We start from the raw sequence: 25,694 nt of genomic DNA, 5'->3' as shown, positions 1-25,694 counted from the left end.
CGGGCGGCGCCGGGGACGCGCCCGCCAAGAGGTAAGGGTGCTGCTGAGGGCCGCCGACCCGGCTGGGCCCAACGCGCCCCACGCGGCCTTCCCGCGCCTCGGGCCTGGAGCTGCCTGAAGCGCTGCCACGGACGGGGGGAGGTGATTGGGAAGGTGTCAGAAAGGAAAAACGATAAGAATCCGGCGGTTACGGTGAGAGGTCTGTGAGCGTGGTGATGATAGGCAGGAAAAGCTGCAGCTGCGCAGCGCTTTCGTGTGGGGACGCTGACAGAACGCTGAGAGGTTTCACAGGGAGTGAAGCTTTGTTTTCTTAATTGTGAATGTGAGGAATATGGGCTGCAGGCTGTCGTGGTTTTTATTTCTTTCCTTTTTTTTCCCAGCTATTTTTTGTCCCTAGGCCTTAAATACTACGTAGATTAGAAACAGCACTGTTATGTTCTGTGAACGATCCCGGCTGGGAGGTCAGCTGTGTGTAAGTGGATTTCCTGAGGTTCTGCACAGCTCATGATTCCAGCTGCTGAGCACTGTTAGGTGCCACGCTGTGCTGTGTGGATCTGCAGTGTGAGAGGTGTCTTAAAACCAAAACAACCCGCAGCTGCAGTAAGGCAGTCAGCTGGAGCTGCGGGAGGCCCTTTAGCTCATTATCCCTGAGCGCTGGGCATTTGATCCTTCAGGGTGCTCCTGTCTGGGGGTCATTTTACACTGCACAGCCTGCAGCCCTGGGTGATGCAGTTACAGTCGTTTCTCTTTGGTAACGCTTTGGTAGTCCTGAGGTGTTTGTGCTGTAACACAAGGGAAATCAAAGTAAATAAAGTGTATTCTGAAAGTTTCTGAAATGCATTACTTTCTGTGGATTTTGCCTGTGCCCTGGGGGTGTTATTTTTCTGTATACCTTATGTTATCTTTGTAAACGGATCACAGTTATTCAGAGTAGTTCCTTATTGGGATGGGCAAAGCTGCTGTAGAAGTTTTATTTCAGTTGCCTCTCTCTTAATCACACATACAGACATGATGTATTTTTAGGTGAAGTAGGGAATTCGCTCCTTCCTGCTGTCAGGAAGTCTTGAATAATCAGTTGTGTTCATGTTTGGCAACTGCATTGACCTCTGTGGCTCTGCACCTTGCTGTCATGCTTTTAGTGTTATTGCTTTTTGGGTGTTGGGGATGCTGTGGAGGTATATCTGAAGTCCTGCAAATGAAAAACCTTGAAGCTGAAGCAGTTTCTTTTCACCTGGATGGATTTTGTTACGCTGAATGTTCGCAGGAATAACTCCTAGCTTTATATTTGCATTTAATGGCAGGTAGTGTTGTTTGCTTGAATTCTTTATAGAGATATGTGACAGCTCGATATGTTTATAATCTAATCTGAGAGCTTTAAATGCAAAGCTGGAAAATGTCTCTGCATCACACTGTGAGCTTGAAGCACGTTTCACAGCAATTCTACCTGTGTGCCTCAGTTCCAAGGTTGAGGAATGGCTGTGCATTGGGTGTAGCTTCTAGCAGATGTGCTCAACTTTGTGTTATTTCTTCAGTCAAACAGAAGTTAAGGAGTTCTGAGGATTCTCCTGACCTGTTCTGGAGTTCTTCAGTATTTCATCATTTAAGGAGCTTTTCAAAAGCTCCAAGTGGGAAAGTCTAAAACTTCAGTTTCTGGTAAAATGCTGTAGATAACTAATGAAAGTGTTTCACTATAGACCTTCCTTCCAGCATATTACTTGTTGTACAGAACCTCCTTTGCTGTCCAATTGGAACACGCTGGCCATAGTTAAGGACAAATCCTTCCTCAATTATGGCTGTGCCTGTTAAGTACAACATTTCTGCGTGTTTGATTTTAACGTGTACTTGTGAATAGAAAAGTACAGGTTGTCACACAGTGAAAATGATGAATTTGTTCCAATGTAACACTACATAGACATCTGCATACGTCCCACCCTGCAGGCTCTTGTGTCTGCTCGGTGATTTGAAATGGTTCTAGAGGAGTGAATAGTGTTGATGCTGAAGTATGTTCACATCAGAAATCAAATTTCTTACACAAATACTAGTTTCTGACATGACTTGGACTGTATAGGTTCTGTAAAAGCTCACTGTATACACAAATAAGTCGATGTTGTAAGACTTGTGTTCTCTTGGATTCGTTCTAAAGCTGTGTTTTTGCATCTTCTGAAAGCACACAATGAGCAGGAAAGTTAATTGACTCAGTTAAAAAATCGTGTCAGGCTGAGGCTGACGTATTTCATTTTCTTATTTTATTTTATTTTTGAATACTTAACATTTTACATACTGAGTGCTGTTTTTCAGTAGTGCTGTTATCCTCCCTGGGGGCATTCAGGGCCAGCCTGGATGGGGCTGTGAGCAATCTGGTCTGGTGGGAGGAGGTTGGAACGAGGTGGTCTCTGAGGTCTCTTCCAACCCAAACCATTCTGTGATTAGTGGCACTTATGTCCTGTTAAGACCTGATGGGCAGCTAGGTTGGTTCAAAAATAGTTTCTTCTTGCTTACTTTTGACTTGTTAGAGCTAGTGTTCTGAAATAGTTACGGAGACTATTCCAGGTGTTTGTTGAAAGGCGTGGCAGCTTTGGATTTGCATTGTCCAAAAATTATATTTGGGGGGTGGAGAGTAAAAAGTGTTGTCGCTGAAGGGAGTGCTTCGATGCAGCATCACTTGGCTGAAATTCTTACAGTGCATCCACCATATTTATATTCTTATATTCGCGTTATTTGTCTAAAAGATGTTGAAAAATGATAGGTTAAGGAAAAAGTAGTGGATATCTGGTCTGGAGCAACACAAGGATGTGCAGTTTTGCCTGCTTGGCATTGAAGAGATTCATCATCTGAAGTTGTCAGAAGCTTTAGTTATGCTACATAAATAAATGTGGGAGAAGGTAGCATGTTGTGGTGATACAAGTTGTCTACTGCTGGGATGTCACTGTCAGAATACAGTGTGTAACACTGATTGTGTGAGTGCCAATCTCTGCTCTTATGACCATGCTGCGAGTAACACAAGTAGATGAAATCTTGAAAGTTTTGATTTTTGTTTTGAATATAGAAAAATTATGTTCTGTGAAGTGGTATGAATGAATAGAATGCCAGTGTACTTAATATGTCTCATTATCTTTCATTGTTTGCAGTGAAGGTGAACGACCGAGTCAGAATGAGAAAAGGAAAGAAAAGAGTGTGAAAAGAGGAGGAAATCGCTTTGAGCCATATGCTAATCCTGCCAAAAGATACAGAGCTTTTATTACAAATATTCCATTTGATGTGAAGTGGCAGTCTCTGAAAGATCTGGTCAAAGAGAAAGGTAAAGTACAACTAAGTTTGATCAAGTGGTGTCTGTCATCTGACTTGCTGCGAACTTTGTAAACTTAACAGTTGAAGTTCTGGGTGAACTTATGACGTGAGTTTTGGGAAAGGTCTCCTTGAAGGCTTTTTTTTTTGTGCTGCACAATATTGTTCTCTGGCAGCCTTCCAGATGGGGAGATCTTCTGTAGGCATGTTGGCATATTTATTAAAGCGTTTCATCAGAGATTACGAAGAGCATTTGTCTTATTGGTGGGGGAAAAAAAAGAGGCTTTTATTAGGTTTTAGTCTTGACATGCAGTAAAACTTCCTGAAGAATTTTATTGTCTCTTGGTAATAAGTTAGTTATGTAATGCTGATCTAGCAAGTGTGTTCCTACATGTGTGTCTCCAAGCGTTGTAGTGATTTGGGCTTAGAGAAAGATCTGCATTGCCAGTTGATACCAGTAAAAATGTATTTAAGGGTGACCTGCAAAGGAGGAAAATCAGGTTTATGCTTTGGCATGCACCTCAACATGGATAGGACTTTGAAAATCGAGTTTATTCTGTTTTCCCCATCCCTGGTTCTCTTCAACTTACACCTGTGAACGGGAACCTTCTTAGTTTGCAGGCCTTAGCATCTTCATCTCTTCAAGATGATGAAGAAACTGAGTTGATTTCACTCAAGTGGTGATGAGTCTAAATGCATATTTTTGGCTCACTTAGTGTTATTTCTTTAACTTGATGCCCAGCCTGCAGATTTTGAAGTTGCTTTGGGAATGCAATGGGTTGGCCAGAAAATATTTGGCTTCCCTGTCAATAAAATATCTCAAACCATGCTAGGAGTTATGAATGCAACCATTCCTCTTGTGGGTCACTTCTAAAATACATAATATAAGCCTAGCAAGATAGAGAGGAATGTTCACTGTTGTTTGAACTAGATAAGGGATGATGGTTCATGAGTTGTGGCCTAAAGAATCAGGAAAAACACTTCCAAAAGTGTTTTCCAATGTCTGTTTTTCGAGGCAAAATGGAGCTGCTGAGTCTGTGCAGTGAACTTAAGGACTATAAGCCCTGACAAACTGCCATAGTTAGAGGACGTGAGATGTTGACACTTGAGATGCAACCAATGGTTTCCTGAAATCTGCAGATTATGGTCTTAAGAGACTGCTTTAACAGGCCCCAATTATGCATGGTCCCTTGCTTTAAACTATGCTTTCACTTTGCTACACAAGATACATTGGTTAATAGGAGTATCTGTATGTGTAGATGTCTAACTTTAAGTGCTATGTTGAATTCCGTTCCAAGTGTTTTGTGGTTTCTCTCCAGTTCACGTGGATGGAAAAGTCCGATGTGAGATTGTTTCCTGCCTTGCTGTTCAGCTGCTCATTCCAGCAGATACTCCTAGGGGAACGTTGAAACCTCTTCATTCTGTCTGCAGGGTTGATACGCTAAATATTGAGAAGCATTGTTCTTGGTTTTTGGGACTCCTTAAAACATTACAGTTTAGATTGCTGTGTAGTTGTGATTCATTCTAATTAGTTCCTGACTTCTTCCAAATTGGTGTTTTTGTGCTGTGCTTGAACTCGCTGAATCGGTGCTTCTTGACATAAGGCATAGTAGTTCCAAGAACCAGGAATGCAGCTGAGGAAAAATCTAAATGTTAGAATTCTTGGTTTGTGAGTGTAAGAATTACAGGCCAAATGTTCAAGGCTTTGAGAGCATGTGAAATGGATTTGTACACAAAGGGTAAATGTAGGGGATTCGTGACTGCTGCATCGCTTGGCAGTCTAAAGATTGAAGCTGTTAGCAGCAATGGTGTAGCAGGGGACTGAACGGAGGAGTTCACCTCCATCAGCTGTTTTGTGTCAGTAAGTATGGGTTAGGATATGAGCTTTGGAGGTCTGATATTTCCATGATCTGGTTCTTTCAGATGCGCACATCTGAAATCTTCTAAAGGTGACATCTCTCTCAAGAGTAACGCCTTAGTTCAGTCATCTCAGTGTATTTGTTGGTGAAACTCAATTACAGGTATGCAGTATTAAAAAGTTGTTAACAAAATTAACAAGTGTTCTTGTTTGCAACTCCCTTGTATTGGCTGACAGACACAATGTTCTATCAGCACTGATTACTGGCAATTGGTAGATGGCTTCAGAAGAATGAGGTAGCAGTTCTTCAGCATGTAAGCGGAATCTAAAAGTAAACGTGATCAAATACTTAATATGGATCTTAATCTATCCCTCATCATATGTCTCTGTCTTGGGGAACAAAATGGTAATACTTCATGACAGCTGGTATACATTGTGCAGTGCTGTATGATTACAACAAATAATTGAATTTGAGACATTTATAGGTACCTTTCGGAAGTACAGAATTTTGTATTTAAAACCTTGTCGAGAGTAGCAGGATGGCAGACAGTACAAGGAGGAATGTTAACTATAAAGGTAGTTACGTTCTGGTCTGTGGCAAAGCTAGGAGCAGAAAAGGCTGTGCTCACATCACATGTCAGGTCTTGGGACACCCTAGGGACTATTTGTATTAGAATGGTTGTAACACAAAGCCGGATGTGTAGTGTCTTGCAGGCATGTGTGTCTCTTGCTATCAGAATCTAGGTGTATGATTTGAGGAGAGAAAACAATGCTTTTTGCAGATTAAACTTTATGTGAAGAAAAGGAATTGCTAGAGGAACTGCAGTCTTTTCTCTTGCTCCATCTCCTGAAGTTGTTAGAATCTTTGTGGCCCCTTTAAGATACAGCTGAAGCCCTCTTGTTACTGTAATTGACTCCAGGTACTGCACAGCACTTTCATTGGTTTGAGAGCAACAGCTGTTCCTACTTCAAGGCAGCTATTCCTGGAGGGCTACATGGTCTTCAGAGCCAGAGAAGATTCACAGTGTGCTTTCAGACTGAAGTTTTTGATGGGCAAAGAGAAAAGGATGTGTTAGTTTATCTGTCTTTTTCCCTCCTCTTGCTTTCAGTTGGTGTGCTAACAAGTTCTCAACAGCATCTTGTCACAAAAGGATTTCTTCTTCTATCTCAATTTACTTAAAAATGGATCTTCTGCAAACCTCTCAACCTCTTTCCTTCCTGAACTGCTTCCATCATTCTTCAACATCCGGTTCCACAACCACCTTTGTACTAGTCAGTTTATTTTTGATATAGAATCTGCAACTGCAGTGCCCTTCTTTCTGCACGAGGAAGTAGAATTTCAGTGAATGCCAGTAAAATACCTTGCATGAGAATCATGCCGTCATCACAGTGTTCCACAGGGAGGTTAGAACTCAGAGCTCTGTGCAGTGCTGCTCAGCAACGACTGAAACATCGATGTGTTACCAACATTGTTTTCCATCTGAAGCCAAAACACAGCATCATACTAAATGCTATGAAGGAAAAATCAACTGTCTCCCAGCCAAAACAGTTGTACTTTTGTTAATAGCAGATGTTTCAGCTTAATTAACTTCCTGATCAAAGCAGAAAATGTACTGCAGTAAGTTAGAGTGATTAAAAGGCAAGTAGAGCCAGAGTTTTGTGTGTTTTTCATCAGTGTTGGAAAGGACTTTCACAATTCAAGACTTGCTGGTACTTTTCAGATGTGTGAGAATGCTGTCTGAAGTCTTTGTCATGAATTTACATGCATGGTGACTGCACAGAGAGCGGTTTGCCAGTACTAATGGGTATGATATGTTCACAGCAAGGCACCTGAGTGTTCTTAGGAAAAACAAACTAGAAGCTGAGAGCTGAGGCGATTGCAAGCCTTTAACTTTTCTCTTTGCTTTCTTTTGCATAATGTTTGCCATTCAGAGCTTACAGTCAGTAGGTTGTATTTATAAGCTTTAGATCTTTTAAATCCAGCTATGCACCAAATATGAGTCAGAGCTGAGCTGTGAGCACTGTTTAAGCCTGATTTCTGAGAGCAGTGCTTCAGTTAAATGTATTGAAAAGCCATTATCAGTGGAATTTGGTGCCTTATAATAAGACTTAAAAGTGCAAACTTATGTTGTTCTGTTGTATTTTTTTTTAAACCAAACTAAATTTGGCATTTCTGCCTTGATAGTTAAATTTAATGGAAATTGTGCTGTTTTACTATGAACAGAAATTGTGTTTGATGCTCTTGAGCTGTCTGCCACCTTGTTCAAGAGGTGGCACAATCAGCTTCCCAGTAAGATGCACAAAGGAGGCTTCAGTTCCACTCTGATGCTAACAATATTTTAAGCAAATATCTTAAATTTCATTAGCATTAAAGCTTTCAGTGTAGATAATTCAGTTAAGACTTTGAAATATGAGGGCGGATCTGACTGTTTCTTCCACATTAAGGCTGGGAATGACCGCTAAGGTCAGGTCATCAAATCAATTGCAGCTATCAAGTTGCTCTATTTTCATTGCTCTACCCATCTTTTCAAGGTGATGGAGTAGAACCAAAACTGCTCAGGCTTTTTTCTTTTGGTCCCTCATGCAAAAGTTAGACTTCCACTCCCCTGTGCTAAGAATTATCCATTTCCCCTTTGGTAAAAGTACTTCTCACCTTTAGCTAAAGCTTTGTATATTATGTATGTTAAGTGTTGTCTCTTCCCTGCCCACCATGAAACTTTCTAGCAGTTGCCAGTCATGAGCTTTTAAGCACCATAAATGAAGGGGTAATTAACAGATTACAAGTTGTCTAATATTAAAGATATCAGGCTTTTGATAGCACAGTCGTCTTGCTTTTGAATCATTTGTTTTGACGGTAGTGGAGATGATGAAACTATTTAATTTTGGTGCTATCTTGAGAAGCTACTTTATTTGTTATTTACTTTTGACACTTTGAGTCAAAGCAATTACTGCTACATAAAGCATTTACCACTTCCTCATTTTCTGTGCTTCTCTACTTGCTGATACTTGCATCTTTGGACCATTCAGAGAGAATCATATTACGCAACTTCATATTCCTCAAATCTGATGTCTACAGCTGAGTTTTTTCTCCTAATTATTTCTCAGATGTGTGAATGCTCACAGACTAAGTTGCTTTAAAGTCTGAATTTTCAGTGCAAATAAAACTTCCCAGATTTTATATTCTCTCCCCAAAGGAGAAATGATGACTGTACGAAGCAGCACTTGGTCATAAAAAAGAGTAGAGATTGCTTTAGTTAGTTTTTCTACTTGTTTCCATTTCTGCTGCAGTCATCTGTATTAGGAAGTGCTGAGTTCCTGAACACTCTCAGATAAGAGCTTTTAAAAGGAAGTCTGTCATGACTCTGTGCAGTACATATTCCTTAATTATATTTGCATTAACTTAGAGCTAGTATTTTCTGTAATTTTCCCTCCCCCTGGAGACTGATCTGGCATTCATAGAATGAGAGAATAGATTGAGATGGAAGGAACCTTCACGATCATCTAGTTTCAACCTCTTGTGCCATGGGACACCTTCCAGCTCAGGCTGCCTGGGGCCCATCCATTGTGGCCATGTGCCCTTCTGGGGATGGGAGCACAGCCTGGGCCTCACCACTCAGTAAAGAATTCCTTCCATTTCCTAGCATCTCGTCTAAATCTTCCCTCCTCTAGTTTAAAGCTGTTACCCCTTGTCTTATCACTACGCATTCTGATAAAGAGTCTCCTCATCTTTATTGTAGGCTCCTTTTAAGTACTGTAAGTGATCTTGTGTTTGAATGAAATTTCTTTGCTTGTAGATGCAGGATATCTTTCCTCACACAAGCCAACTGGAAGTGCTGATGTGCGTGTTAGGAGCTGTAGCTGGCTTTGATTAGCAACTCAGAGAGCCCTTGATCCAGGGGTTCAGCAGTGCTATAGAGAACACGGAGTCACAGGCTTGTAACTTGTCATTGCTATGCTCTGTGGAATTGAGTGCTTTTCTGTTGTAGGCAATCAGGGCATTTGTTGTCTTACTGCATAAACTGTTGAAGCACGATTGCTTTCTTGATAAAAGTTCCATTGGCTGCTGCTGTTGAGATGAATGGCTTCAGAATGTCTTGTAATGCTGAATGTTTGGACTGGGTGCACGGTGCCCATGTCCCACCAGAGGTGGTGCCAGGAGGACTGTGACAGTGCAGTCCCTTCACTCGGTTGGCTGTAGAAGCAATCCCATGGGTATGGCGTGATCTTGTACTGTTCAGATTACAGAGAGGAGATGATTTTTGTTGTGCTTTGTTTCAAGAGCTGTCACTGCAGTAATGAATAATACTATGGATAATTAGCGAGCACTCTAATCTGCCCTGTCCATTTTGAAGGAGTTTGTTTGCCTCTACCAGGCTCGAACCTCATGAAAATATGATTGAATGACTGCTTTAGTCTGTCAAACTAACTGCTCTTTGGATGGAATGTTGACGTGGATTAATTTGTTTTTTAAATTGGAAATGGAAGAAGAAAAATGCAATTTTATCAAGCATTCCTTTTCTTCCAGCTTCTAGAAAAAGTTGAGGAACAGTCCATTCCAGTGGTGGTATGTGTCTGATGAGGGGCTGCTCCTGTGGGTGGTGGAGCTGAGTGCTCTCCCTCTCTGGGAAGGAAACTCTTGAATGTAAGATTCCCTTGCTTAGAGTATGCTATCAGTATTCACATCTGGTTGTGATACTGTTTTCTTTCCACCTTTCAGATAATGCAACTTGGAGTCCTCTTATCTTGTATTTAAAAAGTAGAATGTGCAAAGAAAAAAGTCTTATTTTAAAAAAAAGTGATTCTGAAAATCCTCTGTATGCCACTCACTTCAAGGGCAGCAGCCATTGCGGTAGTTGTGTCCTGGAGGTACATCATGTAGTTCTGTGGTCACAAAAACAAAACAAAAATGTCAAAAGGAAAAAGGCCAACATAACAAAAAGCAATCCTAATCTTGTGAGGAATGGTGCAAATACGGTTTTCTGGTGTGTTTTGCATCTTGCTCTAAGCTGTTTTGTCTTGAAGGCAAATATGGCAGACAGGTGATTACTTATTATCCAGCCTAAAATATGGACTGAAATTTTACAGTGACTTAACAGGCTAAATTGCTGAAATGAAGTAAGTAGTGAATGATCTTTTGGTCTGTTGGGTCAGTCTGATCCCTTCTTTGCATATTTACTGGAGAAAAGTCCTGAGAAAAGTTAATGATTGTTCAAGTTCTGGGCTGGGGAGATGAGACTGCACACCATCCAAAGAGGAGGAAAATCATTTTGCAGACTTCCTCATAGATTTGGATTGCCTGAAGTGTCATCAGTGAGCACTAAAGATCGAGTAAATAGATATTGTGGAAATAGCCAGCTTTTCAAGTGGAGGAGAAGCAAGAACATACTTAATTCTTAAGATTTTACTGCATACCTGTAATTGTCCAGTTTTGTGGTTTAGAGAACATGGAGTGTTTCTGGGCTTTCTTATAAGGCAGAGGCTCCATACACGGTTGATTGTTCTAAATTCCCATTGTTTTCTTGGCTTTTCTCCCTTGGTATATGTGTCGTCTGGAATCTGATTTGTAGTTGGTGAGGTAACATACGTGGAGCTCTTAATGGACGCTGAAGGAAAGTCAAGGGTAAGTGTTTGTGAGAATTTCTTCTGTGGATTTTCTACATGACAAATGTAATTGTATAGTGGCGTGGAATGAAAGGAAGTCAGGGAGGCAGAGAGTGTGTATGCTTAGTGGCTATAGCACAGGATTGCTTAAAAGCTGTGGGGATGGGGAGGTGGTGGGATGGGAACTTGGAAACAGTGTTAGGGTGGTCTTCCACTGTGTTCAGTTGGTGTTGGCTGTTTGCATTGCCCATGGACCCTAGCAGTATGTATAGTGGTATGGAATATTAAAGTAATACTTGTGTTTTGGAAAATGTCACTGTAGTGGTTTGCTGAATTTGTAAGGGCAGTGTGTAGAAGCAGGTTCTGTAAAATATACTTCCTGTGAGAGTAAACATAAGTACTTATGAAGGCAATATGCATTTAAGTTTAGAAATCGACTTAAGTCCTTCAGTCCAGTGAAAATATCTTGCAGGAAGAAACAGTAGGAGCTCACTTAACTGTCCTGAAGGGTATGGATTTAGGGTGAGAGAATATGGCCAGGATTTTGCTGTATGACAGAGAAGAACAGTTGATATGAAGCGTGTGGTATTTGTCTTGGAGAACATGGACTTAGTTCTGCTTGTTACAACTTCAGAAACTACAGCTTAACCCTTTTAATGCATAAGCAATTATATCTTATGGAATTCAAGTAATGAAGGTTTTATTGGGTAACATTACATTCATTTTTTTTCTATTAGAGTTAACTAATGTGAATTGACTTTTTTAAAAATGTTATTTGTGTTTGTGCTTTTACTTACTTTATTTTTTCTTCCCTCCTCTTCTTGTTATTCGTCTGTGAAATGATTTCATCAGGGATGCGCGTAAGTTCACTTATGAATTTTTAGCAAGAAATGAGGTAACTCTTTAAGATACAAGAAGTGTTCTTAGAAGTCTTGTATCTTCACAGTGTTGTTGAATTCAAGATGGAAGAAAGCATGAAAAAGGCTGCAGAGGTTTTGAACAAGCATAGTCTTGGTGGAAGACCGTTGAAAGTGAAAGAAGTAAGACTCACATCTGTTCTTTCAGCGCCGTGGAAAAAGGCAGAGGGGTGCTCTGCAGTCCAGCAGTATGGCTTACGCATTTGCAGCTGATGATTTTTGATCAAAAGCGTGACTCTTGAAATAGATATTGAATTTTCTTTACCCCTAGCATGTGTTGTTGAACTGCAGTTTGAATGTGATTGCCTAGACTAGACTTGATTTAAAAAATAGTTGCTTCTGATAGTAAGGCAGAACTTGGGCAAAGCAAGCTGTAACTGCAGGTATAGTTGTATATGACTTGAAAAAGCAACTTGCATGAGTATTGTTTGTTCTTGACTGACTGCTTTCCGTTTAATTCTGCATCGTGATAAATGTGTTCTGCAAACAGTTCCATAAAATAAGCTGGTTTCTGAAATACTTTGAAGATTTGTTTCCATTCTAGTGGCTTTGCTGTCGTCAACCCCTGTGACACGCTCAACTGTACCATGAGTTAATCCTTATTTATTGACAAGTTTAAACTTCTGTTCCAGCAGCTTAGAACCTGTAGCTACATCAAAGGCCCAATTAAACAAAAATCAAGAGAGACTTCTTCAGTGTTAACAGTGACTCTTGGCCGTAGGGTAAGCAAGTTGTTCTTGGCTAAGCAGGCTTCATGTTCTGCTGTGCCTGTACCACCCCGAATGGTTGGGGAAAAAAACACCTGAATGAGTGTAAGATGGGAAATGTGTGCAGAAAGTCCACTCTTAGCAATATGTACTCTTAGAAGCACTTGAGGAAAAGAATGAGGTGTGCAAGTGGCAGCACTTCTCAGAATCTAGCTTATTTTACATGATTTTATGCATTCTGAGGAGCAGTGGTTTGAGTTTTGCTGCAAGCCATCATTTGCTGCTGGTGACCTCTTGCTGCCCTTTCAGGGAAGTGAGAGTAGAAATGGATCATTAGAAAAGTGGTTCTACCTGAAACTTACCATGCACTGACTTTTCAGAGAGGCTCTTGGGAGAAAAAGGTATTGAAATGGGGCTGTGTGCGATTAGTTTTTCTGTTATATACAGAACTGAAAGTCACATTGCCTGGTTGGTATCAGACCTTGGAAAGAAGGAGTTGTGATTCGACCAAGTCTTCAGAAAGTGATTGCCATACTTGAATATTTCTGCTTAAATGGCACAAACAGAACAGAAATGATAGCTGAAATGGGTGAAGAAGCATGCTTCAGTTATAAGGGGTTCAGCACCACTTCTCCAAGCCAAGGATTCTGACTGTGTGAAAGGAGTTAAATTATTGTAGACAAATGTTAGCGTAAGTTTTGCCAACTGCCCAGCATGTACATCTCTGTATTGGCTGTTTCATTGCTGGAAAGCATGAAAGCCTTCAAGTGAATGACTGATTGAAGTAGATGTTGCTGGATTAATCATGAAAGGTATAATTCCTCCTGTTTTCACAAATGTGCTATTGTTTCTTAAAATTCAGATAAAGATATTTTTTAATTTAAATAACTTTTATTTTTAACACCTCTGTTTCTGACTAATGGAATGAATTTTTTTTTTCCACTTGCTCACTGAATACAATTTGACATTTCTAATTTAAGCAACATCAATTTACCATGTATCATGAAGGTTCTCACTTTCAGTATGAAGTTACAATGATTTCATTTCCTTGCTAGAAGTCTTCGTCCTGTGATTCACGTTTTAAGAATATCCTAAAATGTGAGATCTCACAGTAATATGGTGATACACCCCAAGTATTTTTTCAATTTGGAAACTCGGGGTTGAGGTATAAGAGCTGCCCAAAGGAATCTTCTTGAGATTTTACACAGTATATCTTGTCTTGTGAAGTGTAATTGCAAGATTAATGAGTTGTTGTATTGTTTTCAAAATACCAAAAGTTAATAGCCGTTTCTCTTCCTAAACCTTTGAATTGTCATTCTGTCTTCAGAACAAATGTGGCTGAGGTTTGTTGTGGGTGTTAAATAATAAATGCATACCTTCAGAATGGAGGGAAATGCGTGAGTAACTTGCTAACTTGAAGGGGCCTCATACCTTGGTTTTAAAAAATAAGATGATAGTAAAAATATAGCAATGTGATTGACTGTACATCTACAGGGACCAGATAGACCCATAGAAAAGAAAGTCTCTTTTGACTTGTGGCCATGCTACTAAATCCCCACGCATTTATTGGAATCGTGGCAAACTTAATTTGTTGTTTCTGTGTTTTGCAGGATCCTGATGGCGAGCACGCCAGGAGAGCAATGCAGAAGGTCATGGCAGCTGGTGGAATGGGTATTGGCCCAGGCCCTGGTGGCCCTGGAATGATCAATATCCCACCTAGTATACTCAACAATCCCAACATACCCAATGAGATCATTCATGCTTTACAGGCAGGGAGACTTGGAAGCACTGTCTTTGTTGCAAATGTAAGTGTTTTATATGGTCTGTGAAGAGAAAACCTGGGTTCAATCTAGTAAATTAAAGGAAAAGCTGTAGAGTTTCTCTGTCCCAGTAAAAATGAGTAGTAACTTATTTTGTGACTGATCTTACTTGGAACATCTGCTGAGTGGACAATGAGCTTTCAGTGCTTCCTATGAACAAAAAATGAAATCTTTCCTGGGAAAGCTGTCATGGCTGTAGTGTAAAAACATTTTTCCTCATTGTACTTCCCTAATTCTTTAGAGTATGCAGTGTTTTCAAATACTCAAACTAACCACGATCAGCAGAGGAAAATGCAGCTTATTTGAAGGAGAGGCAGTGGAGAGACATTGAGCTAGATGAAGGCTAGAGAATGTGAACTCGTGGAAAGTCTGAAGGATCTGGGTTTGTTCAGCTTTAAAGGAAGAAAGCTAAAGGAATACCTGATTGCTGCCTCCAGGTCTCTGATCAAGGGACACAGAAAACAGAACCAAGCTCTTTTTAGGGTACGTGAGTTGGAAGATGGGTGCTTTTATTTATATACTGGGATTTTTTTTACCTTGCAATTGATGAAATACTGGAGGGCTTGTCTTAGAGAGATTGTCAGCTGTATGTGCTTCATAGTGCTCACAGCTGAGCTGGACATGGCCCTGAGCGATCTGAACTAGTTAGAGCTGTTTTCAGCAGTGAGGTAAGAGTAGTGACTTCTGGAAGTCCCTTTCCAAGCCAGATTATTCAGCGATTCTCTGAGTAAAGTAAGGTTGCTGCTTCCTGTATGTTAGGGTGTTGTAATGCATGAGGTTCTGGAGCATTCTCTGGCATCCTGTTATTTACATTTCAACCCATCCCTCTGAACACTGCTTATTCTTGTGATTGCAGATACTGAGAAAGGAAAGTGAGAACACTAAAGGTATTCTTTTGTTGGAAAACTTTCTCATGCTTTTAATATCACTTGTCTTCCAGTTGGATTACAAGGTTGGTTGGAAGAAACTGAAAGAAGTGTTCAGCATGGCTGGTGCTGTGGTTCGAGCAGACATATTAGAAGATAAAGATGGCAAAAGTCGTGGAATTGGCACTGTCACTTTTGAACAAGCCATAGAGGCTGTTCAGGCAATATGTATCCTTAAATAGTATTAATGATGAATAGTAAGTAGGTTTGCTGCCCTGTCCTTTGTAAAGTTTTGTGAATGAGCAAAGCAGGATAAAATTTAACTTATGGTATTGTAGTTAAGAATCTTTATTGCAGTCAGTGAAGCCATTACAGTGGGTGGAAAATGTAAGGAAAACTGGGAAAAAAAAGCAAAAAATACATCTTGAAAGAACTTCTCGGACTTGCTCAGAATCATTAACAACGGTGGACGTATGAATTTCTAGCCCTGATAGTAAAACAGGCTTGACTTGGTTTGTTCTTTTGTCATCCGTATCCTTACACTGTCCAAGCTGTGACTTGCTACATAGCAGTCCAGACACACACACACACACACACACACACACACACACACACGAGACAGAGAGAATATAAGAAGTTAAGCCTTGTCAGGGTAAGCCGAAGCTTAAAATATTAATGTTAGTGAATCCTGTGACTGTGACATTTGTGTAGTTGTTGATTTGAAAGTCATGGGAGCGTCTGCATGTTTTCTCCTGTGTGAAATAGCTAAAGCTTCCAGTGTAATGTTCTAACACCGACACAGGTTTTGAGACACATTTTAAGGGGTGTCTTAATGACTTTATTCTTAATCACAGGACTGCTTTTTAACTCACATTTTAATTTCATTAGTAAGTTTTGGGAGGTTTTTAGTTTTGGAAAAAGAGGAAGGATTTTTCATAGGCTGAATAATAACTAAGCTACATGGAGTTCTTTTGTTCTGCAGTTTCTTTTGGACTCTGCATCAGATAGCATTTCAGTTTTTTTTCCAATTTTTTTCTTTGTGGTTTTAATGCTTGCAAGATAATCCTTAATGAAACAAAAGCAATGTTTAATGGGCAGCTGCTGTTTGACAGACCAATGCATGTAAAAATGGTAAGTATATTCAAATTCCTACTGCTTTTTGAACTGACACGGTGCTTGTGTCTTTTCTTTTCGGGTGATGTGTGACTTCCAAATTGGTGTGACAGAACTAAACAGCATGTTATGACAAACATAGCCCTATGCTTTGCATCTCAATTGTAGTTTATGAGGTGAAGTACTGGAAGAAATGCATGTTCTGTTGGAAGGACTTGACCTAATGCCTCGTGATACCAAGTCACGTAACTGGGGAAGGTTATACCTAATTATTTTTCTAGAAGATGATCGTAAATACAATAAGGATTGCTTTAAGTTTCTATAATTGGATGAGGGCAAGAAATAATTCTAGCAAGAAAGCAGGCCAGGGTCATGAACCAGCTTAATGTATTGAATTACTTTTAGGATGAACGAGCCTTTCCCAAAGGAGACTTCTTTCCTCCAGAACGACCCCAACAACTTCCTCGTAAGTTTCTCCTCCATGACTGAATATGTTCTGTTACGCTTTTTAATTTGCTTCACAGCAACTTAAACACATGCAAGATGAGACTTAACTTGAAAGCATTTTGCCCTCAGGATTACATTTAGAGAGATTTCCTTTATGTTCCTGCGTTATGCATATTACTGAGTCTGTAGGTGTTTGAATCTTATGCTTAAGAGGTTCTGCTTCTGTGGCCTGCTATATGTGGGCAGGAAGAGATTAATAAATAGAATATAAAGAACAGATAACTATAACTTCCCCTACTACCCAGCTGTTTAAACGCAGCCCTAGTGAAAATGGTTCAGACTTCTGAAAGCTGGAATTCAAATGATTTTAGTAATATCAAAGGATAAAATAGTAAACAAGAGTTCATCAGCCTTGTCTCTTTTTGGATACTTCCTTCAGTTCATAGCTTAAAGTTTATCCTAAAAACAGTATTCCATTAATGTACTCAGAGTTTCCAGGTGTCTTGAGTGTAACTCAAAAGCCCTGTTAGAAACAGGGTTTAAAGGAAACATAATCAATTAATAGAAAAGTGTGCACATTTTTGTGTGCTCGGATGTTCTAGATATCTTGCGTTTTTCCTTCAATTTAAAGGGCTGAGTTGAGGACCTAAGAATCTTCCAGGCCTCTTCAGGTTTCTCAGTGGAATTTTATACCACTCTCAATACATGAAGGGAGTGTGCAAAGAAGATAAAGCCAGGCTCTTTTCAGTGGTGCCCAGTGAGGGCATCTAAACATAAGGAAACATTTCTGTGAGGGTGGCTGAATACTGAAGCCTCCCCCTGAGAGGCTGGGGAGTCTCCATCCTTTAAGATAATGATAAATGGCTCAGGACAGCTGGCTCTAGATTATCTGGGGCCTTTGGGATGGATGATCTCCAGAGGTCCCTTGCAACCTCAACTGTTCTGTGATAATAGAATGAAAGTGTTGAACAGGAGACTGGTTTGAAAGGGAGAAGTGCAGAGGGGAGGAAGAACCTCACTATTTTACAGCTGAAACTTAATTTGTTTAAATACAATGAAAAATGTAAAATTTGGCTGACTGTTCTAAAATGTAAAGTAGTTCTGTTAATTCAGTCACATGAAGTTTTCTTAGTCCTGGAAACAAACTCTGTTGTGTGCTGTTATCTGGCACAGTTTTAGCATTCATTGATCCATCCCTTAGTTCAGTTATCTGCGTATCTGCCAGAGCCTTGTTCAGTAGCACTACCATCCACAGTTGTTTTGGTTGTTCCTCTCTTTCCTTTTTTTTTTTTTTTTTTTTTTTTTGCTGCCTTGACTTTCTGTAACGTACCTAATCAAGAGAAAGTCGTTGGTTTCTAGTTTAATTACGTTTGTATTAAGTGGAACAAGTAATTATGGGAACATATTTCTTGGCCTTTAATTTGGAAGGGGAGGTTGTGGGAGGGGGGCATCTCGTGGTGCTTGAAAGCAAAATTTAACACTTCCTAAGATCATCATGTTGAGATCTAAACAAGGAAGTCATATTCTCATAGGCAAAGAATACCATTAAGCTGTTACTTGGGTCAAATGCAATCGAAGAACTTTTCCTTCCTGATTAACAGTGAGGAAAATGAGATGGTTTGGTTTTTATAATTTTATTTTATTTTTGGGCTGGGGAATCCATAATTCACTTGGGTACAGGAGGATTTAAATATTGTGTCTGGGAATTATGTTCTTCATTTCTGTAGGGAAGAGGCTGGCTGTGTGCTCTGAATTGTATAGGTGGCTGTCATAATGATAGGTGGAACCTTGTGGTCATTTAAATTCTTACCTGCAAGGGCAGAACCTTGGCAAAGACAGAAATAAGCCATTTGTTAATCAAAGGAGTTATTGTGAAAAGGTTAGAAGTTGCGTATACTAAATTGCCCACTCTATTCTCAGATTGAGGAGTTGCACAAAATAAGCAGTGTTCTAGCCAGTTATTTTTCAGGAGTCAGCTTAAAACCAGTCAAACAGAAAAACAACTTTTCTCATTAGTGAGATAAAACTGGATGATGAGAAAGAATATTTGAGGTTAGTTTTCGGTCTGCTTTGAGACACATCTACTCTGGATTTACACTTTCATGCATTAACTATGTACCCCAAAGTGGGAACACAGCAAGATTTTTTTTTTTTTTTGGAGAATGGAAGTAAATTACTTAAGAATAAAACTTGCTGTTTTGTCAAATTATGGAAACAAGGCTTTTTTGATATCTGAATATTTTCTTCAGATGGTCTTGGTGGTATTGGCATGGGATTAGGACCTGGAGGTCAACCTATTGATGCAAATCATTTAAACAAAGGCATGGGAATGGGCAACATGGGACCTGGAGGTAAGAAGATTACTCCTATGCTTTGTTTCATGAGAGCTTTAAGCTGTGTAGAGGGTAGATAGCTTTGTTTTGCCTACAAAAAGAGTTGAAGTGTATTAGGAGTGTTAAAGCCACATGAAATTTTATTGAGCTAAGTAATGAGCTTGATAATGGAAACTTAACAGCTCCATTTTTATTTTTTAATTGTGGTCAAGGCACAGCTCTCATTTTCTGACTCTTGAGCATGAGCAGCAGACACTGCAAATATACATTAAACTTTTTAAACCATCTGTTATTCTTAATACTTGTTAGTGGGCTTGCAAATCTCTGTTTAGGGTATGTTTAAACAGAAAAAGTTTTAAAGAGCCACCTAAAAAGTAGCACACATTCAGCTTTCAGATTATAAATGCCTATGGGGTTTTTTTCCACTTATTGCTTTTATTTGTTGAGAAGGAATGTTTCAATCTACTCAGAGCTATCACACGTAAACTTCAGTTGAAAAAGTGGATGTGCTGTGTGATCTGTATTTCTACAGCCAATCTAATGGCTGAAGGTTTGTAGAATTACATCTGCTATATAAAGCTTTCTCTTTTATTTTGAGGAATGGGAATGGAAGGCATGGGCTTTGGAATGAATAAAATGGGAGGTAAGCTGTATTTTTTGAAATATACATAGCTTGGGTTTTTTGAAAGCCATATGTAACTATCAGGCATTTGTGTTCCCTGTGAACTAGTCACCCATTTAGTAAAGACTTGTTCATTTTTGGGTATTAAAAGCAACTGCTGTAGGCATATGAAGAAGGGATGAAACCTCAGAGAAAACGTGAGCTTGGTTTGGACATTAAGCCTGATGTTGGCTTAGGAAATGAGGAGTGACCAAATTCTGACTGAATTTTGTGAATCTGTCGCATAGAGTTGTTTTGATGCCTGTGAAAAGGATGTTTGAAAAGCTTATTTTGGGGAGATGTAGTGTTAAGTTGAAATGTGTTGATAAAGAATGCATGGAAAATACTTTCTTTTAGGAATGGAAGGTCCTTTTGGTGGCATGGAGAATATTGGTCGCTTTCCAGCTGGAATGAACATGGGCAGAATGAGTGGTAGGCACTGGGTTATTTATTACTCACCATTATTACTTACCACACTCCTGAGTTTGACAGAAGTCCTTGTGTTTTCTGAAACTGTAGTAATGGAGACTAGTTATTTTCCTCTTCCCAGCTTTTATTGGAAAAACTTAAGATTTACATGTGATGCAGTGTCTGCAAGGCCCTTGTTGCCTCTAAACTACAAAAAAAAAAACTGCTGAGGTTTCCTTGAACAAGATGAACTATGTTCTGTCTGTATTAACCAGAAAGTCTCCTCTAGAGTGAAGCATCTGCCCTTGTCTGCGTTTAAATGGATTTATGTTGTTTCTGTCTGTTGTGTTCTGGTCTTGGAAAGACAAGATGAAATAATGAGGAGGACACAGTAGAGGTTTGCCTTGCTGTTAACCTTTTAAAAAAACTATGCCTGCATTAAAATGTTCAATCAGAAGTTACTCAGGTGCCCCATAGAAAATAATCAAACTTGATCTTTACAGAGATGGATCGTGCCATGGGTGGAGGATTTGAGAGAGAATTTGGAAGAAATGAAATGGGAATGTCTCGTAGTTTTGGAGAGACCTTGGAGAGAGGAATAGGTCAGTATATGAAGCTAAGTACATGTGCTTTCTCCTGGAAATACTTGAACTGTGCTTGAAAATACTTCTTTTTCTATAACAAAAAAGACCATATTTTGTAAGTAGCTGCTCTAATACTTCATTTTTTATCAGACATATATGTGACAGTAGTAATCTGTGAGTTCTGTAATGGGATTTCAAATGGAACAGAGAACTTTTAATGGTCTTACATGCTACTTAGTGACTTCTTTTGTTAAATTTCCTTATATGCGTTATATGCGTGTGACAGAGTTCTGACTGATGTGAGACCTAAGATAAGAAAAATGTGGTGTAACATTTCTTTAGCAGAAATTTTAGAAATCACACAGTGAAATGTAGTGCAGCATTGCTGATAGAACTGAGACATCTCTGTATAAAATTATATCTTTAATGTTAAGAAGGGCGATCTTTTTATTGGTGATTTAAAAAAAAGCTTAATGACTAAATGATAGCACTTGAATAACCAGGACTTGTCTCTGTCTAACAGCATGGGGTTAGTGCTTTTCTCAGTCTTTAAAGCTAAATGAAGAACACTTCTGTCTTTCAGCTGAAAGAAATACTGTATGATTACTGCTGTCACTTCCCAAAAAACTTAAATATATATTTCTTGAACAAGTAATAAATGTCACACAAGTCAAACCCGTTCTTTCTTATTTAAGATACTACTGAAACAAAAATACAGAAGCCAGAATTAGATGTCTCATTTCTCTTCACTAAATATATTTAGAGCATTTGAGTAGACAGCTTCTTCAAGGCTCTTTCTCCTCAAATCAAACTCAGGATTTTCTTGTTTCTTTGCTTTGTTTGTTTATTTGTTTTAGTTTTGTTTCTGAAGTGCTGTAGTGTTAAACTCAATAGATAAGATGGTTCGTACAATAGGAACTCCTAAGGGAGAGGAGACCAAACCTTTTACTGCTGGAACTAAAAGACTCTGTAGGTTAGTCAGGACAACTCAACCAAGGAATTTTATGAAGCAAATCTAGATAATGTATTCTTGCTTCTGTCTTATGGCATAAGACAGCTTTTTCATACTCTCTCCGCACTAAAAGGCTGAGTGTGCTTTATGAAGCCATACTGCAGGATTCTTCTGTGGAGTTTGCTTTTTTTTTCTCCCCCCCCAGTGCATTGTACAGGATAGCTGCCAGCTAAAATTTAAATACTGGCTTTTGCCAGCTGATCTCCCAAATATGCATATGCCCTAAAACTTTTCTCCTTCTGTGTGTGTTGGTTTTCACTCTATATAGTGTGTACAAATTAAGAGTATTCATTAGGGATAAATTCTCTCTCTGCCCAGCTGTAGCACATAGTCTAACAGGATTACTGGTCTCCTAAAATGTGTTGCAGTCACAGTAACCTGAATCATCACTGACAGTTACTCTTCCTGTCTAAAATAACTACTTCATATTCTACAGCAACACACACATCATGAAGTCATTTTTTGCTTCAGTTTGTTAGTCTGTGTATGACTATTGATAACTGGTATGTTTTGTTCCAGGTGGTGGAAATGCCAGCATTCCTGGGATTGAGAGGATGGCTCCTGGCATTGATCGTATGGGCTCGGGAATAGAAAGAATACCTTCTGGGATGGGTCATGGGATGGAGAGAGTAGGGTCAGAAATAGACAGGATGGGTCTTGTTTTGGATCGCATGAGTTCCAATGTGGATCGAATCGGTTCTGGAATTGACCGAATGGCCCCTCTGGGCATAGATCACATTGCTCCTAACATTGAGAGGATGGGACCAGCTATTGAGAGAATGGGTTCTGGCATAGAAAGAATGGGTTCTGGAATAGGCTTTGGTATTGAGAGAATGGGTGCTGCCATTGATCGTGTTGGTACCACTATGGATAGAATGGGATCAGGTGTAGAACGTATGGGCTCTGGCATGGATCGAATGGGTATAGGTATGGAGCGTATGGTCCCTGCTGGAATGGGAACTGGAATGGGTCAGGTCATAGAGAGAATGCCTGCTGGCTTGGATCGCATAGGTGCCACTCCTATGGAAAGAATAGGAATAGATCGTATGGGTGCTGCTAGCATGGAGAGAATGGGCTTGGAGCGCATTGGAGCCACTAATATGGAAAGAATGGGTCCTGCTATGGGGCAGGGCATGGGAGCAGGCATAGATCGCATGGGACTTGCAATGGGAAGCAATTTTGAAAGAACAATGGAAATGGAACGTGGAAACTTTGCAGGCAATTTTGCAGGCTCCCTTGGAGGAACTGGAGGACCTGCAGCTGGGGTGGCCAGAAAAGCTTGTCAGATATTTGTGAGAAATGTGAGTAGCCTTCTTCCTATCTGTGTTGATCTCGTCTGTGTTCTGTTAACTTCCGTTACCGTATTTAATATTGGATGCTGCCAGAGGTGGAATTAGGTAGACTATTGTGACTGGGAGATATTTCCCTAGCAGGAGAACAGCTTTCTGCATCTGTAAATAAATATGTTGAAGTGTGGCTGCCCTGGGATGGAAAGCTTTTGAAAAGCTTGCAGTACTCACAGGTCATTTAACAGATCTTCAGTAATTGTTCTTCTCTTTTTCACAGCTGCCCTTTGATTTTACATGGAAAATGCTGAAAGATAAATTTAATGAGTGTGGTAAGTTATAATTTATATCACTGGTAATCTTTACTGATAGCTGTGTGAGACAGGAACTACTTTTCTGTCATAGACACCAATACCTTAACTAAAATTTCACTCAGACTTGGAAGTACTAAATCTCAGCGTTGACAGGTGTTTTGGGAATGTTTACTATCCTGCCTTGCCCAGAAGAGTTCTACAGTGTTCAGAAGAAATGTTTTTACTGGCCAGTTGATAACCCAGTCAGTGCACGCTCTTTCTCAGCTTGCTACTCAATTTAGGCTCCTCTCCACCTCATGCGCTGGGCTTACCATGTGGATAGCCTCTCTGTGGTTAGAGAAAGAAATGGGTGTGGAAATCCAGGATGAATTATGAGGTTCATTTCTATAGCAAAAAGCTAATGACTAATGAAAAGTATTGATACAGATGTTTTCGAGTTTTCACTATTCGAGTGAAGATAGTTAGTTTGTTTGGGGAAACTGTCCTTAAAAGGACGTTCAGAAATTAATAATAGTAGTAATAAAAGAGAAACAAGTCAAGTAGCTGAAAGGATTGCTAAATGTTTTTGGATGTAGGCTGTTCTGCTTCTGGGAATTTCTCTTGGCAGTAGCTACTATCCCCTCACCTTGTTCCCTAGTATTTACTGCTTGCCAAGTGCCAGCCCTCATCAGTTATGATATGAATTAGTGTGTTTGCAAGTTGGGCAGGGCTCACTAGCTTTGCTCCATTCATCTTCTAATGCATCATGCTTGAGGGAGAATTGACAGAACAAGTTTGAATTAATTCATACTTTAAACTGAGAACGCTCCTTTAAAGCTACAGGATGGTCTTTTTTTTTTTTTTAAGTTTCAAAGTAATGGTGGTTTGTGGAGGTGTGCTTTCTGAGGTTTGAGGCACAGGACTGTGAATTGATAATTGTATGTACTAGATTAAATGAGAACCTTTCTTTTCTTTTGAAGGTCACGTGCTGTATGCTGATATCAAGATGGAGAATGGGAAATCGAAAGGATGTGGTGTGGTTAGATTTGAGTCCCCAGAAGTAGCTGAGAGAGCCTGCCGCATGATGAATGGGATTCAGCTCCGTGGGAGGGAGATAGATGTGCGAATTGATAGAAATGCTTAAGTAGTTGCTTTTTTAACACTGATACCAGATTTTTGAATTTGTATTTTTCTTGTTAACCATTTTAATTTGAATGGATGTAAAGGTGTTAAAATGATTCAGTTGCTTTCTGGAGTAATTTTAATTACTTTTTTAACAAATGGATTTCCATTTTACTGTTTTTGCATTGAAACTGCAATGTGCACAATCTTTTTTTGTAGTCGTGGCATCTTGTTGACATTACAGATGTAAACAGTATGACTTTGATAATAAATGCAAGTTAAAGATTTCAGTCATTGCATCCGTTACTGGCAGCATATCCTACGCTTGCAAAACTATCTGTAAACTGAGCTCAGTAAAACTAGAATTTGTTTTCTCCTGTGAAGTGTCAAGCAAGAATGTTCCTTTTGGTTGTCAGTTTGTGACAGACTTGAAATTGATGCACTTGCCCATCCATGTTAGTACTTAATGTCGTGGGCATAGGGGAGACTTTGGATTCCCCTTTCAGACCTGGACGACCGCTCTTTGCAGGAGTTCTGGGGCTGATTTCTCTTCAGTGGCAATGCTGATTTTACGAAATAAAGCATCCTGCACCTTTGGTTGTGTCAGTGCCGTTCTGAGGCCTGAACTGAAAGTGGATTTAAAAACCACGTGCTTATTTTTTCCTAGTGTGGGCTTCAGCAGGGGCTGCACACACTGCGATCAGAGGGAGGAGGTAGCACAGTAACAGGACATCAGTTACTCTGGGCTTCGTTCTGTACTTTGTTGGCTCAGAGGCAAAGATACTGAGAAAGTAAAAGAGTGAGGACCACTACTTTTTGTGTTGCTCTTAAGATACTGCTTAGCTGTAATCCTATCAGGAAAGATTAGAAACCAAGTTGGAGTGTCATCGTATGGTTGCTGTTAAGCCTATCGAAGTCGTCTTGTGCTGGAAGCGCCCTGCTCTGCTTTGTGCTATTCCTGAATCGCAATGCAAGAAGCAGAGCGGCCAGAAGTGGGAAAAAGTCCTTGAGTGAGAGACTGGGCAGTGCGGGAGGGGCGAATCGCTCCAGCCCCGCGGGGCGATCTTCCCCGAGGTTTCGAGGTAACGCGCTGCAGGAATGCCTTCAGGACAACGCTACAACTACTGAGCTATTTGCGATTTGCTTTCTCAATCATAAGCAGTTCCCGCCCTTTCCAGCAGCTCCGGCTCTCCGTCCGCGGCGGGTTGCACTGGTTACGTTGGTTCCATTGGCTGCACCGCTTACACTGACGAGCAGCAAACCCGTCCCGCACAGCGGAACGGCCGCACTTCCGCCCCTGGAAGCGTCTCGCGCTCCCCGCGCGGAAGTGATGTCAGTACACCGCGACGGTGACGTCACTGCCTTGCGCCACGCGAGGGTC

At 40.1% G+C, this 25,694-nt stretch overlaps 1 protein-coding gene across 7 annotated transcripts; it reads left to right on the top strand.

Annotated features, from left to right (window-relative positions):
- The first annotated feature begins 6 nt into the window (after positions 1-6).
- HNRNPM (heterogeneous nuclear ribonucleoprotein M) lies at positions 7-24,603 on the top strand. 7 transcript variants are annotated; one of them, XM_010724741.2, is made up of 17 exons: positions 7-31; positions 3,129-3,298; positions 10,711-10,763; positions 11,597-11,604; positions 11,691-11,784; positions 12,294-12,383; positions 13,979-14,173; positions 15,129-15,282; positions 16,136-16,185; positions 16,573-16,633; positions 18,864-18,965; positions 19,546-19,590; positions 19,966-20,040; positions 20,520-20,618; positions 22,132-22,913; positions 23,179-23,230; positions 24,172-24,409. In XM_010724741.2, the coding sequence occupies exons 3-17, from the start codon at positions 10,740-10,742 to the stop codon at positions 24,333-24,335; spliced, it is 1,995 nt and encodes a 664-aa protein (XP_010723043.1). In that variant the 5' UTR covers positions 7-31; positions 3,129-3,298; positions 10,711-10,739; the 3' UTR covers positions 24,336-24,409. The 7 variants fall into 7 exon arrangements, with proteins under 7 accessions (XP_010723043.1, XP_010723044.1, XP_010723045.1 ...); XM_010724745.2 differs by lacking the exon at positions 7-31 and having other exon boundaries at positions 3,167-3,298; positions 22,132-22,185; positions 22,843-22,913; positions 24,172-24,603; XM_010724744.2 differs by lacking the exon at positions 7-31 and having other exon boundaries at positions 3,167-3,298; positions 22,132-22,185; positions 22,831-22,913; positions 24,172-24,603.
- Positions 24,604-25,694: the final 1,091 nt, after the last annotated feature.

The sequence above is a fragment of the Meleagris gallopavo genome, chromosome 30 (genome assembly GCF_000146605.3).
Source record: "Meleagris gallopavo isolate NT-WF06-2002-E0010 breed Aviagen turkey brand Nicholas breeding stock chromosome 30, Turkey_5.1, whole genome shotgun sequence".
Taxonomy (NCBI): Eukaryota; Metazoa; Chordata; class Aves; order Galliformes; family Phasianidae; genus Meleagris; species Meleagris gallopavo.
The sequence above is the reverse complement of the archived record's forward strand: the minus strand, read 5'-3'. Positions and strand labels throughout refer to the sequence as shown.